At 39.2% G+C, this 15,398-nt stretch overlaps 1 protein-coding gene across 8 annotated transcripts in view; it reads left to right on the top strand.

Moving 5' to 3' along the window:
• The window catches only part of agrn (agrin), a 186,360-nt gene that overhangs the window by 93,827 nt on the left and 77,135 nt on the right, over window positions 1–15,398 (top strand). For all 8 annotated transcript variants that reach the window (XM_077609141.1, XM_077609116.1, XM_077609107.1 and 5 more), the window contains 4 exons: window positions 2,321–2,545; window positions 5,204–5,428; window positions 6,697–6,903; window positions 14,933–15,154. In XM_077609141.1, the coding sequence (XP_077465267.1) occupies window positions 2,321–2,545; window positions 5,204–5,428; window positions 6,697–6,903; window positions 14,933–15,154 (879 nt within the window). The remainder of the gene's footprint in view (window positions 1–2,320; window positions 2,546–5,203; window positions 5,429–6,696; window positions 6,904–14,932; window positions 15,155–15,398) is intronic.

Here is a 15,398-nt window from a genome sequence, read left to right as displayed (position 1 = left end):
GATAGTTGTACTTATCTATGACTTAGTAATACAATAATTAAGGTGGTTTAGAACTGAAAACTGCTAAAATGTGTTCACTAAGACCATAATATATAAACATGTTATGAAACTCCATCATTACACCATTAAAAGATGTATTTATTTTTTCACATTAGTAGGTATACCTATTTAATATCTTCAAAAGACGGCGAGAAAATTAACAACTGATAGTTGGAATAGTAGAGCCAACTATCAATTTAATTTTTTTGAACGTTGAACAATTGTTGAAACCGGTCAATGTCAGAATCTGAATTATTGTTTTTTGCCATTGTCTATGAACAATGCAGCTAAATTAGATTACCTATCCCCATTGGGTACAACAGGGCAATATTAATCTGAGTTATAGGTATTTGATTAGACTGGGGTTTCCCAAGTTCTTAATATTGGCTAACCAATAAAAATGATTTCAGACATGATTTAATTACTCTTAGTTTGAAATTGCGCATTAGCCTAATTTTGCAGGGTGTCACCCTTCTAAGGTAATTGCTTAATTCAACAAATGATTCATGATTTTTTTTTCTGTTTCCTGAAAAAGCTGAAACAATGAATTGGTCAAATATTTTAACAGGTTGTCGATGTACTATTTATCGTGGAGAGCGAAAATGACCTCTGAGCTTTTCTGATAGCTTCAGCAAGGTCATTAATGCTAGACCATTAATACTGCCCCAGAAGATCATCAGTGTTTCATTGTTCTGACCCAATTAAAGTGGCTCATTGACTGTCATCAAGCAGCCACTGTTGATGGTTGACAATGACTATGATTTCCATCAGTCTTCCCACTATTCAGTGCTTGATTTGAAAGTTGCTTTTGAATGGGTTTAAATTAGGTCTACAGTTTCTTTTGAATTTTTTTGGGAATACATACATATATCCAGTATATATTGAAAAAAAACAGAAAGTGTTCATTAGCAAGTCTTAGTGCTTTCTTAAACCTCCAAAGAACTTGACAGGAGCGGAAAATAAAAGGGAGGAAAATCTGTTGAGTATATGAGGAGAGGGGGAAGAAAGAGTGGGGATATGCTTTGATTAAGAAAAGTCCTCATAGCAGCTCTTTCTTCTTACACATCCATAAAGTATCTCTGTTCACATCTCAGCTCTTATTAAAAAGACAGTGGTGTCATTTCATACCGGAGGCAAGAGGAGGGGATCATGTTTTCAAAGTTTTTTTTTTTTTTTGCTAAGGTGGTGGGAAAACATTACTCCACTCCTCCTCATCTTGCAAATGGGTAGCGAGGATTGGGGGTTTGGAGATTTGTTTTTATACACAATTTCTACATCCGTTGATAGTATCTTTTTTTGTATGTATCAATTGTCCAAGTATTATTTGATAGTATGATAGAGCTTTGGTGTTTAGCCTAAGAATTATCTTGACATAATTTAATTTTCAGTTGACATTTCTGTTTTGAAAACATAACAGAATACAATGATTTAATTCTTTCCATCAATATTATCCTGACATTTTATTATTAGATCGCATTATATTTCTTCTATCCATAATATTTTTCAATTTCAAGTGGATGACCCGCTGCCTTTCAGAGACAGAGTATGAGTCCTTATGTTAAATCGCCATACTGTGCATGAATTTCCGCCATGGTTTTGGAACAAAAAGAATTATACAAGGCACGGTAAATTTTTATAACGTTGTGGAACTGGGAGTGTTGCCAGCTTTCCGGTTCTCTTTTCAAAAGTAACAGTCATAATTATAAATAGCAATGCGGGATAACAATAGGGTTCCATTACCTTTTGCAGAGCGTATACCTCCAGAACAGCCGGCGTTCCTGGCAGAAATCATCGGCAGAATTAAAAGTTGTACCATTGAATCACTCTGCGACAAGTGGCTCGCTGTTTAATTAGGCTGAAAAGAGTGTCCTGCGGGAGAATAGCGTTCTCATTTTTCTCTTCTTGCTCTCGGATTCATTTGTGGCAAGGTAAATACAAAACGGGTCCCTTCTCGGCCACAGCGATTAAAACTCACTGGAGCATAGCAGAAAAGGATGTTTGGAATTGAAAGCTCCTAAATCAGAATGAAACATAGACTTGCGACAGTATGCCCCCTCCGAGGGAAGTCAAGTGCTTTTTGACATTCTGAATGACTGCTCTGGGCCTTCTTAAGTGCACTAGTCACTACGTGAGTACAATGAACTACATGCCATGAAGCAGTCCATTGTTACAGTAACAGCAAGTGCCCTCATGTGTAAAAGTTTAGCTGCTGCGCTTGGAGAGAGTTGCACTATTTTGTTTCTGAACAGTTTTTTTTCCTCTTGTGTGTGCTTGCCTACAGCTCTCAAAGACCCTTGCAGTGAGGTGACCTGCAGCTACGGCAGCACCTGTGTCCAGTCAACTGACGGCTTGTCGGCTAAATGCATGTGCCCACTTGGCTGTGAGGGAAGACCAGAACAAACAGTATGTGGCAGCGATGGAAAGGACTACCGCAACGAGTGTGAGCTACATCAGTATGCCTGCAAGAACCATAAGAACATCAGGGTGCAACATCAAGGACGTTGCGGTAGGATATATATATATATTTTTTTACACATACCAAGAACTTGGAAGGAATTGATTTTTTCACCTACACTGTTTTTTCTAACAAACTAATACACAAAACGAATACTAAACTAATAATTGTACCTACATTTTGATTAAAAAGTTGCATATAGTGCTAACCCTTTTTCAGAATGGCAGCCCTGAAGTATATTATCTTACCACAACAGCTGTTTTTTACAGAAATCAATCACAATGTCTTTAAAGGAAAACACAAAAACTTTAAAACTCGTGACACAAAAGATTTATGTAAAAGGGAAAACTGCATTTTCCCTTTTATTATGGGCCAGATAATTAACATCTACAAAGTGCATACAAAAGTTTGGGCCCCTGGGTATGACCAAACTTTCATGCCATTTTAACCATTTAGTTTCTTTTAAAACCATCTGAAAAACATAAATTGCATATTGAATAGAGATGTGAAATCAACAAAAAAATGAACATTGCGGCTTATCTCCTCAGTAGCATGAAAACATCTGTGCACCAAACAAACATAAATACAACACAATAGGGATTTATATTTATTTTGATGAGCCCACGAGTAATGATCGTATCTTCTTGTAAATTTGTTGTTCCTCTCATGTTGGCGCTTTTTTATCCTCAAATTATCTTCTCCCTCAGCTGTTATTTTTCGTTCACATTCCCCATAAGTGTGCCCTTACTAATTTTCATTTTGATTATTTTCCACCGCACACCAGTATTCTTTTAATGTAAACTCTTGTTCCTCCAAGTAGCACTAGTATTTTTGCACAGACTGGCTTTTTCCTCGTCTATATGTACTTGTTGTCATCTATCAGTGGTTGTTTACTCCCAAGGCGATCCCCCTCCTCCCTTTTGTTGTGGCGAGCCAGATGGGGAGAGAGTGTAGCAGTTTCTCCCTCAAAGACAGAGCCTTGTGGTGGGCAACGTGAGATGTATATAAGGGTCTACAGACAGAAGGTTGGTCGCATAAATCCAGCCAGAGTTCGCCCAAGGGGAACGATGCTGCTAGTTTCTGTAGCAAACAGGCCATTCTTTTTGTAATTACCCTCCTTGCTTGGTTGAAGGAGAGCAGGAATCCTGGAAGCTGTTCTTCTCACTTAATAGGAGGTAATGGTGTTGCTCTCAAGTAATGGCCTGGCTGGCGGTGTGGTGCTGTGTTATACTGAGATACCACATGCAGTGCCATAAAAGACCTGTTTGCTCATCTTCTCCCACCTCTGCAATGTCCTGCTTGAAAATAATCCTCTTTTTTCTCAGAAACTAGATTAATCTATCCTTTGCATTGTTGATATTTCAATAATCATTAGGCAACCATTTGCTCATTAGTTGTTTTAAGGGCTGTCTATTGGATGGAGTATCATGACATTATGAAGAAATTCAGCAAAGACAGATTTGATGGAAAAAGGAAGTTTTCTTTGTGATTTTGATGATAGTGTCTCGATGTAAACGAGATTGTACAACTCAAGGCATTTGGAGTGTTCTGTGCAATGTATAGCTGATTTACTACTACATTGTAACATATAGTATAGTATGTTGTCTCCACTCAAGCAAGACAAAGCCACAAAGTCTTGTTTCAATGCGTAACGGGCTCTTCCTCATCCACAAGCCAATCCCATTATGATCCAGGGCTGATAAGGCCAGAGAGTATAGCCTGCAAAGAAGAAGCGGCAATGGGGAAGCGATTCGAAACGAGCACCTCTTTATCTTATTCCTTGTCTCTCTGACGATCAAAATCTCACTCGGAGGTGCTCTCATTCCTTGGGCGAAGGATAATATAATATTTGTAGAACAGCCGTAATGGAAGAGTTTTCGTGCACTGTACATCTTCTCTTCTGACAGCCATTTCTCTTTGCCAATTGGTATATTAAAAATGCCACGGGACATTGTTGTTTCTTCAACTTGTTTTTCTACCACTGCCAGTTCACTGCGGGCAACGCCACAGAAATACCAAAAGTTGACATCGTTTCATGTTAAGGTGCTGTTCTCGCGTTTTGTAGGTTGGCGTTTTCAACCAATTTGGGGATTTTTTTGGACTTGCACAGGCCAATATGTTTGAAAGAGGGTATTTTTCAGATTTTAAAGTGTCAACCCTGCCATCCTTTATTGCACCGGACTTTATTGCATATCTTTTAAAATTCTTGTTGCACACCACTTGAAAGACAACCATTTATAATTGCGTGACACTGCTGATAAAGTTGACTTGTGACTGTATTGAACCGATTAGTGAATTAATAAGCACACTAGAAATGTATGTGCAGTGTATGTATATACCTGTGTATGCTGCAAAAATAGAGCTGAACATGTCAATGGCAGATTTATTTTTCATAAATCAAGTGCATACAATAAGTGTTCTTACCTTGGAGCAACCGGATACGTAATAGCCCATATTTTGTGGAAGATATATAACAATGAACTAACACAGGTGTAAATGTAGAATCAATTCCATTAAAAGATTATAACAATTTCATGTATGAATTTGTACCATGTATTAGGTACCAGCACTTATCACAATTTTTTTTTTTATCTCCCCCACTGCGATTCTGCAATATTCAACACGATGTACTTTTGCGCAAATACAAGTATAACTTTTTACCCTGTTACGGCAAGCAATTAACATTCAGGTACATGTGTGTCTCCACAGACCCGTGTAAAGACAGTGAGAACAGTCTAAACACATTGTGCCGGGTCGAAGCTCTCACCCGTCAACCTCTCATTTTCGGATTGCCCAAGTCGTGCCCCCCAGCTAGCGAGCCGCTATGTGCCAGCGATGGTGAAACCTACCGCAGCGAGTGCGCAATGAAAGCAACGGGTCTCCAAAAGGGTGTCAAGCTCAGGAAGATTCACAGCGGATGGTGCAGAAGGCTCGGTAAGCTCCCACTTAACCTTTCCACTCTTTGTCTTCTTTAATTCAATCCAAAATGCACTTCTGCTTCACAACATCATGCATATGCCCATTCGTAGATCTAGTTCTGCTTAATATTTGACAACTTGCCATTAAGACCTGACCCATTCTAACCCCTCCAAGTAGTATCGAGATAAATGGTTCTGAGCCTTTGGGGTCATTACCTTGCAAACAGAATCCTCCTCCAGCTAGATCAGAGCTTTCAGGCTGACTATCATTGTAAGTAGAACAAGAGGAGGAAGCCAAAATTAACAAGTAGCTTTTAACTTGTACTCTCTGTCTGATAGCCCCCTGAAGAAGACTAATTCCACCTCCATGTTTCAATCAGAGTCGAGCACAGGAACAGCAGTATCGGTTTAGGACAGCGACATGGATAGAGTGTAATGTGTGTTAGGAATCAACAACAAGAACAGAAAAAGACCAATCTTTTTTTGGAGTTGTCAGTGTTAAAGGCGGACAAAGTCTTGAGACTGCAAATTCAACAGTACGACTTGATTCGCTTTTTGATGGATTTGTTTCATCACTGCCTTTTTCAATTTCATGTAAAATTCTGCAATCAACTGAAACACAATCAAAAGCAAAAGATGTGATTATATGTGTGTGCTAACTTGTACCTCTTTCAGCTGTGCCAATATCAAATAAAAGAATTCCATTTAAAAAAAACAGATCCATGAAATCATATCCCTTAGCAAATTACAAGTTAGTTACTAATCAAAATGACCATTTCGACATGGCGTGCACATCCTCGTAGACCTCTCACTCAGACCGAGCACCAATCTAATTAAGTGTGGCATGACAGGCCTTTAAAGAAAGCGGGTAAGGGAATTGGATTGCTGTACAAATTAGATTCACCGATCAGCAATGAAATAAATTTTAGGCCCTGTGAGCGTTTTCAGAACAGACGCCTCAAATTGGATTTTTTCACTTCACTGCTAAATTTACCATTTAACACAAGTTTTCTTTTTGATTTTTGCTGCTTACTGAGTTGAGAAATAATGAGCGTAATAGGGTCGATTGTAACTCTTATGTCAAATTACATGTTGTGTTTCAGAGCTTGTGAAATTACTAATGTAAGCAATCACCCCTTTAGTATACAGTATTTATTAAAAAAAAGACTCAGACTCTTGCTAGCCAATAAATCAACTTTCATAATGGAACGAATGAAAAATATGTTTCCAAAAACGTGATCCTACGTAATACTATACTCATTTCTGAATCCTCCCTTGTTGCAGAAGAATGTAAGGAGGAGTGTCGCTTCAATGCCGTGTGTTTGGTCGGTCAGTTGAACGCTCAATGCTCATGCGATCCCATCGAGTGCGACGGGACCTACACGCCCATCTGCGGCAAGGATGGTCGCACCTACACCAACGACTGCGTGCGCCGCAAGGCCGAGTGCCTGGACAAGACCCCCATTCCCATCAAACATGCTGGACCATGTGGTGAGTAGAACCAAGGGAGGAGGACAAATGTCCTTTCCCTTAAGTAAAAAAAATGCCTCAAATGGTTTATTGTAGCGCTTCGAAAGGGGTGGGGAAACTTAAGCCTGTGCCTTCACACCACCAGTTCATCTTTACACTCATCCTTCCATTTCCAGCGACCCATGCACGTTTACCACTCACCCACCTCCACTTCAGTCTGTCTTTCTTGTTGTCTTGCGTGTTGTCTAAAAGAAAAGCTGTTCTTTCTTGTTGCAGTGCGTCAGTCTGTCTGTCTGTCTGTCTTTGTCCATGTTGGCTGTATCCTCCTGGCTCGCTGACTGCAGGTGGAAAGTGGGGTCACCCAATGGGCGACCTCATCAAATGGATGCTGGGGGTTGAAGCCTTCTTCCCCTTTGCTCCGAGCGGATCGAACAGGAGGGGTCTTGTACCACTGCTCTTCTTTATGTCTCTTTGTTTCACTCCTACTGCACTGATATCAACCTTGAGGTTGGAGAAGTCTGCCTGCTTTTGTATAATCTGTCCTACCCACTCAAGTCTATATTTTTGTTCTGCATGCTCTAAGTGCTTGGCCGTATTCAAACTCAAATTTAAAACAAAACACACAACAACAACTAAATATTAATAATTAATATTGGTTTATTGGCTGCATGTGACAAAAATCCTATTTTATTGCCAAATGAGAAAAGTATCATGTTTGTTTCCAATCTGGTACAATTGAAACATAATTGGTCAGTATTTGAGGAGGATCTTATTGTCGTTTTCCCAAACTTAGTCTTTGAAGTGCAATTTTGTCAGATGTATGCTACTCTGAAAAGTCTGCAGCTTGCCATGAAAAATCACAATTTCCAATACAATTTTAATTCAACGAATATACCAAATTTCCACTTTATTCTGTAGATTGCAAGCAAAACCCTCCAAAGTGTGATACATTTTACACTGTGTGACAACTTGATTAGCCTGTATAGGTAGCACTTATGTAAAAGTTCTCTATGTATAAATGATATCAATTCTAGCATTCATTCTTCTAAATTCTAGGGTGCTATTTTTTTAGTTGGCAGGGACTGCCAAGTTGATTTAATGGGTGGATGAATTGATAGAGGGAGGGGGGAATCTTAAAAATGCCTTGAGGCATTAAGGGGTAAAAGTTTTTTGTTTGTTGCCAAACTTTCAGAAAAGTCTTTGCTACATGTGGACAATGCCCAAGAATTAGAAATGTGTAAAAACAAGTACAAACATTTATAAAGCACCCCAAAAAACAGAAGTCTGCTTATTGAGTAAATTCACGTGTATTGAATCAGTGTAAAAAATAGGCCAAGAAAACCAGGGCATAATCAAGCATGTGACGCTCTTTGATCAGCGATAGGTCCAAAATTATGCCTCTAAAACGATTAAGACGAGACAAATTAGCAGCTGGTCTTGTTGTATTTGCTAGAAAAGTAATCCATTCACTACAGAAACAAACTCACATTAGATTATTTGAATAACACAGTAAGATGTCTATACTTCCTGAGCGAAGATGAACACTAAAGTCGCTCTGTTGCTGTCTTTCCTTACTACGACTTGTTCATATGTGCTCAGCATAAATGAAACGGTTCCAATGTCTTGTATTGTGTATTCTAACAACAACAAGACCGCACATTTGTATCTTGTTATTCTACTAGTTCCCCTGGAATAGCATCCATTCCCTAGCGCAATTTGCATTCTTATTGAAATTTGCTGATTACTCAAGAGAGCCCCACAAACATCAAAGATCAACTTTGTTTTTCAATTAAACATCAAACAACAAGAACGTAGGAGTCCTCTCAGACCATTAGCTTCGCCAGACTGGTGATTAAGTGCCCTTTTATATTGTAAGTGTTTTAGTAAAATGGAGAGTAGGTTAAATTACAGACCATCTTAAAAAAATACTGTACAGATTAGTGGTGTTGAAAAAGCCTCAAGTTCAGCGCTTGTGCGATCGATCCATAACCCAAAGAACTCTGACAACAACATAGTGTGATTTTTTTTTTCTGTGATGCTTGCACCTTGACAGTTCAATGGCTGTGTCAGACAATGTCAGCCTGGTGCGCAAACACAATCAGTGCCTCCAGGCTTCAGTTTCATCTCTATGAGACAGTGTTTTTTGTTTTGTTTAGCATGCATACCTCGTGGTAGCTGCATTTGGTCTTTGGTGATTGATTCACGTGAGTCATTCAGGCGGATGTCCATCCGAGTGTAGGCCCAAGATCAGGAATTTGAATGCTTTATTTGATATCCGGCAGCCCGGCTGAGATTGAGTGTTCAATCCCAGGTCTGGACCTTTCCGTGTGGAGTTTCTATGTTCTCTCGGGCTTGAATGGGTTTTCTCTGGGCACTCAGATTTCCTCCCACATCCCAAAAACATGCAGGGTAGGCTGCTTGAACACTCTAAATAGCGCCAGTTCAATGTCCAAGATCAAATAATATCTTAAATTATTGCACAAGCTTTAGTTGTAAGATGTTTGTAAACATAATGTGACATTATGTACATGTATTTAAAATGACAACATATTCACGATATAAAATAGATTCTTATTCATCAACTTGCATTCCATTTTAAAAGTCTACTGAAAATGGGATGGTTTGAGTCAGCTATTTGGAAAAACCTTTTGATAAGAAGGTGAATTGGTTGTGCAACATTTACTGTCTAGCATTTCATGGTCTCAGCTTACTTCATATCAGACTGTTTCAAATTTCATCACTACTTTGCTTTCATCTCACTGAGATAATTTGTCGCATTGAAATGATTATGTTCTGAGCTGAGGTTTTGCCACATTGCAATCAATAACACGTAGCGCCAAGTAGCCAACAATTGATTGAAACATTGCAACCACAAAACCTCCATCCCTGTTTGTCTCATTTGGAAAGAAGGCATATCCATTGTGGTTAATTTATGAATAATGGATTGTAAATTCACACAGGCTTTTGTTAGTTTCCTGTGTGGAACAGAAAGATAAATTTTAGTCTGCGGTAATACATTTATGCCACCCGCCTCCTTATGATATCAGCACGTCACGGTTGCAGTAAGTACACAATGATCAATCGTTACAATGACAAACGATCAGCTGTTCATACATGACCAATCATGTGCCGAGTGAAACCTTTGATGTTTTTGTCCCTCAGCGCTTTACTATCACTCATAACTAGGAAATAAACTTTGAGTTTAATAAAGTCATAAATGGATAAGAAGCCATTTGGTCACTCATTGTACCCCCCCAAAAAAGAAAAACAATGCATGCTAGTAAGTTGCTGTTGTATTGCAAACATGATTTGAAATTCACTGCAATCATGGCAAACCATTCAGGACACAAAAAGGTTTCAAATTTAATTCCAGATAGTTTTACAGACGCTTATCGACAACATTATTCAACATCGGCTCACATTGTTGCGGGTGTCTGAATTTGGCAAGAGAGATCCAGAAAGTGGGCCACATGATGTGGCCCACATCCCCGCAGCGCACTGGGCATTAACAAATCAAAATGGCTCAGTGGCTCCCTGACGTGTCATTGTACCTGTGTGCAATGTGCTTTGCCTAATGTGCTTTTTTTGGCTCTTGTCTATACCGCCCGCAGCTTGGTGGAAGGATATTTGGATCTGAACCATGTCATTTTGTGTCAAAGACGTGCCTTCATTTCCATTTAGAATGGCTCCTGGTTGACTAATGGATGGTAGATAAATTCTCAAGATAAAAATTAATAAATGAAACTCATCCAGATTTAATAGGAATGGTTAAAACTAATTAATGTTTGAATGAAATAAAATTAAGGGGGTAACACAATTGCACTATTTTTCCCATATCAATAAACAAAAAACCCACTCCAAACCCAAACACTCATATTTAAACTAACATTTTAACTCACATTTCACATTCTGTCTCACAAACTAAAAGTAGTCAGAAAATTCATTGCACATTTTTGCCTTTTACACATTTGCAATCTTCTACAGCTGTTATGCTATCATCTAATGTCTTGCCAAAGCCTGTAGAAGATGGCTGATGTTAAATTAGGACTTCTGCTCATTTGAGGGTTTGGAGATGAGACGATTGGACTCCCAAGCAGTCGCGGAGCTCTGAGGCGTACGTCAGCCCGAGTGCTGTTTTCCTAATCAAATTAATTTGAGCAAGTGTGGTGGGAAGCCGATTGACAGCAGGCATACTGCCAGTCCACTTAACATGGACTTCAAGTGATCCTCAGCAAGCAGAAATTGCCGAGATTATTTGGGTCAGCAGGCTGTCAGAAGTGACTTGATGTGGCGCCTGCCACTGGGCTGTGATGAAATCAAGCACAGGGACACATTTGCAAATTTGGTTATATTTGATTGCACTTTCACTCTTTGCTCCGCTGAGCAAACTGAGGAAAAAATGTGATTCATTATAAAACCGCACAAACTTGATATTAAATTCACATGACTAAAATGGTAATGGTCCTTTTGGCCAACCAAAAATGTAAATATAAGATGATACCTGGGCAGAAATGGTCAACAGGAACTGTATGTTCAATCTGACACATTTAATCTAACAAGTGAATCACGCACGGCACAGTATCCCACTTTGAGTAAAATGCACTGTCGTTTCAGTTGAGAGGTAGTTTTGTTCCACTTATAAGCGTTCAGGAATAGACAGACACAGCCTACAGGGTATGTCCGTTCCTTTATGTTAATAGAGCCTTTTGCTTCACTGATATCATACATGAATGTCTTTTAATGCAAATGAGGACGAGGGATTTTGATCAAAGGCTAGCAGGTAAAGAAAAAAAGACAAGGCAGTACTTATTGTGGATTGGCTGAGTCCCGTTGGAGTGCTGGCTTGTAATGAGCTTGTAAGGTATTTCTCTCAGCCATTTGGCCGCTGCAGGCATCACCTGGAATGTGCCAATTCCACCAACGGTATAATATGAACATGAACCAATTGGAATTGCATCTGCACCCTAAGGGTTGAGTGTGGGGTTTAAGTACCTACTGTATACAAGAATTGAGGAGCACTTAGTGTGCCTAAATATTCCCTCAGCAATTTGGCGACATGATACAGTGCTTTATATACGGCATCAACACGGGCCTGGTTTGAGAGTTTTGGTATTCAGTTATAGGATTGCCCCAGGGTGTCTCGAGCATGGCGCTAAATTTAAAATGCTTTTTTGGCAAACGTTGCATTTGTGCTATTTAGGCCTGTCATGAGAATATTTTAATTTTCACCAATTTAGACACTCAAAGGGTTAAACAATCTAACATTTGAATTCCGAGGTTCCACTGTAATAAATTCCTGGGCCATACCAATCTTTGATTGCCAGGCTTCGGTACAATTCGTGGTAGCACAAATGTGCGATGTAAAGTCTTATACTTAGAAGTCATTTTAATGTTCCCACTTTCCATCATCAGACGGCAATGCTTCTTCAATCTGTGGAGCATCAACATCTTGCCTTAACAGCCAATCAATTTGGCCATAAATGTGTTCCCATTCAGATGTCAGCTTACTTAAATCAATAACATGCTGCTTTGGCTCATTCTGTGCCACAAACAGACACATAATTGGTGTTGGATTTGGTGTTCGATTTAAGGGTTGCGAGGAGGGAAAGTTTTAACAATAGACGTGTCAATCACCAATTTAATGATGATACGATAGCAAATCCTGGGAAAACCATCTGATATATCGATCTAGCAGTGAGCCATAATTTGATTTGATTCAATTAATTTGGTATGTGCATGTTTAACAAAATCAATTACATCCCACCTCTAATGCAATCAACAATTAAAAGCATTTTTAATGTTTTTTTTAAATGTGATTTCTAAACAGTTCAGACATTTTAATGGACTTCATTCTTGTTAACAAAACAGCAGATCTAAAGAATACCGATATTTATAGCCTGATTTTCAATTGATCATGCTTACCAATCAATATATTGATCCAGGTTGATGGGGTTTCGTTGCACCCTTAGTTAAAAAAAACCCAACCCAAAAGACAATTTTGTGAAAGCTTTTCTCTCCATTTGAGGAAAAAAAGGAGAGTTTTTCTTTTCTTTTCTTTTAATGCGCAACACCAATTTTTACACTTCAGGGGGATTGGTCTGTTTTTCTCTTTTTGTCCCTGACACGCACTCACATTAATAAATCAGGCGGAAAATTTTGCCTCCAAGGTAGTGTGTGATAAAAACAGTTTGGGATGGAAATAGTTTATCATTTTTTTTACAAGTGTGAAAAAATAAAACGGGTGACAAAGACGTTATCGCAGGCCACGGTTTCCTGCGAATTAAGCTGGTGAACTTTGGCAGAAGCCGTGGTTGAGCTTAAGCTTGCTCACTTTGAAAAGGTTTGCAGGAAGTATTTCACTTTCAAAGCCAGCCTTAATTCAACTTGTATAAAACAGCTAAGGTGTTTATGTGCACCTCAAGTTCCTCTTAAAATGGAGAAACCATAAGGTCTCTGCTCTCCGAAAACTCTGAATAATTACATATTCAATCACTGTAATGTTTCTAGTAATTACCTGAAGCATAACACTGCAAGATTTGTATTCGGCACCTACAGTGATTTGCTGAATGCTAATTAAAGCATTTTTTCTAATTCATCCAAATAATGTCCTTTTTTAATTACAATTACAAAACCAGTTCTTTTCTTAGTCCATGCTGCCACAGCTCTGTATACAACGTAAACTAAGATCTCTAACTTGTTCACAGTTAGAATAACGACGTTATGTACCAATAGAGCAAAACTATTCTTGTTCCAAATATCAAATTAGTCCTGTTTAAATTCAGAAACAAAACAAGAATAAGCATAGGCGATGCCTTCGAACAACTGAAACAACGAGCAGTTTCTTTCGTGTGCCAAGCGGTTCTCGTTATGTGGCGAAAGAATCAAACATGGAAGAAAGTTGTGGGCTGCAATATTTTGACCATGGTTGCAGTACTATGTCTGGCCAACAGTCTTACATATTGCTCCTTTAATTCTGGTCAAATTTATGTTAGATAATGGGCAATGTTAGCCACACATTCAGAAGCAACAAAAAAAATAAACGAAAATGAAGTGTTAAGTCGCTCAGAGGCTTTATTGACAATTTAGATTTATTTGCTGCTCTCACCTGTATGCGCACCACATTTGGCAGAGCAATCCATCCTTCACGGCTGAAGGCTCTTATGAAAGTTGCCTCTCACATACTTTCGATGGAAAGTGCACACCTTTCCGCCGCGAATCTCAATCTAATACGTCCATTGACTCGTGATATTTTTTGAATGGATTGAGTCAGGACGGCAGCTCTAATCAAACGACGGTTCGAATTTCCTACTCACCTGAACAAGTAAGGTCGCGTATGCCATGCCTAGACTCATCTTCTAGGAATTGTCAGCATAGAATCCAACCTTCATTTTAATAAAGTCATGCTGCAACGGACACAGAGACTGGAGCAGCACCTCTCTGTGATGTTCACATTTCATATCTGGCTCTGCCAAGGAGCTCGCCGTTTTTAAATTATTAAGAAGGAGCTCCTTTCTTCTTTCTTTTTCTCATTAATATTTTCATATTATTCCTGCATACTGGCTCTTTTATTTTTTTTCCTCAATGCCTTGGCCAAAGCCATGACTCTCACTGAGATGCAAATGGAAACCTTTAAAGGAGAATGCTGGGAAAGTCAATTAATCCGGACATTTACTTGTTTGCCAAAGAATTTTTTGTAGGCTTTTTCATTTCAGCTGTGCCACAGGCCAGGTTTTGTGGTGTGTGAGTGTGCATGTGTGTTTTGGCTGTTCTGTATGTCACCAGTTTGGGTAGACTGCACTAAAATGCAGAATACATCTGGATAGGCTCAGGAAGAAAAAAGAATGTTAGGTACCAAAACAGTGTGGTATTGAATATAATCATAGTTTGTATCCCCTTAGATTACTTGCTGACAGCTTTGAGTGTAGTTGAACCATAAAGTGTTACTTATGCCCTTTTTAAGAACAGACCATTCTCCAACCTCTGCCTGATATTACTAGTAGCCGTCAATTTTCCATTCTGACTTACTGTTTTCGGGATTGTTGACTTTCAGATCTCAACACGCCAAGCCCCTGCTTGGATAAAGTGTGTCATCACGGCGCAGTGTGCGTCGTTAAAAATCATGAGCCTGTGTGTGAATGCCTGGAAGCCTGCCCCCAATCGTCAGACACGGTTTGCGGCTCTGACGGCAGCTCTTATGGCAGCCCCTGCGAGATGCGAGCCATGGGCTGCGCTCTGCAAAAGGCTATCCATGTCCAGCATAAAGGACCCTGTGGTGAGTGTCTGCATGTTAAACATAAAATCAATTCACACTCAATACCTCACAACTGCAGATTTATTGACTATAGACAGTCCAGGGTTGATGTGCCACCCACCATTCATAGGTGACAAAGAGGGAGGAGGGTTTTAGAAACAGATGTAACTAAACCATTCTAAACCGTACCTGCCCAACAAAACATAATAACAACAAAGTACTGTATTTTCCACACTATAAGTCACAACTAAAAGACTTCAATCTT

This window comes from Stigmatopora argus, chromosome 1 (genome assembly GCF_051989625.1).
Source record: "Stigmatopora argus isolate UIUO_Sarg chromosome 1, RoL_Sarg_1.0, whole genome shotgun sequence".
NCBI lineage: Eukaryota > Metazoa > Chordata > Actinopteri > Syngnathiformes > Syngnathidae > Stigmatopora > Stigmatopora argus.
Note: the sequence above shows the minus strand (reverse complement) of the source record. Positions and strands in the feature narration are given on the sequence as shown.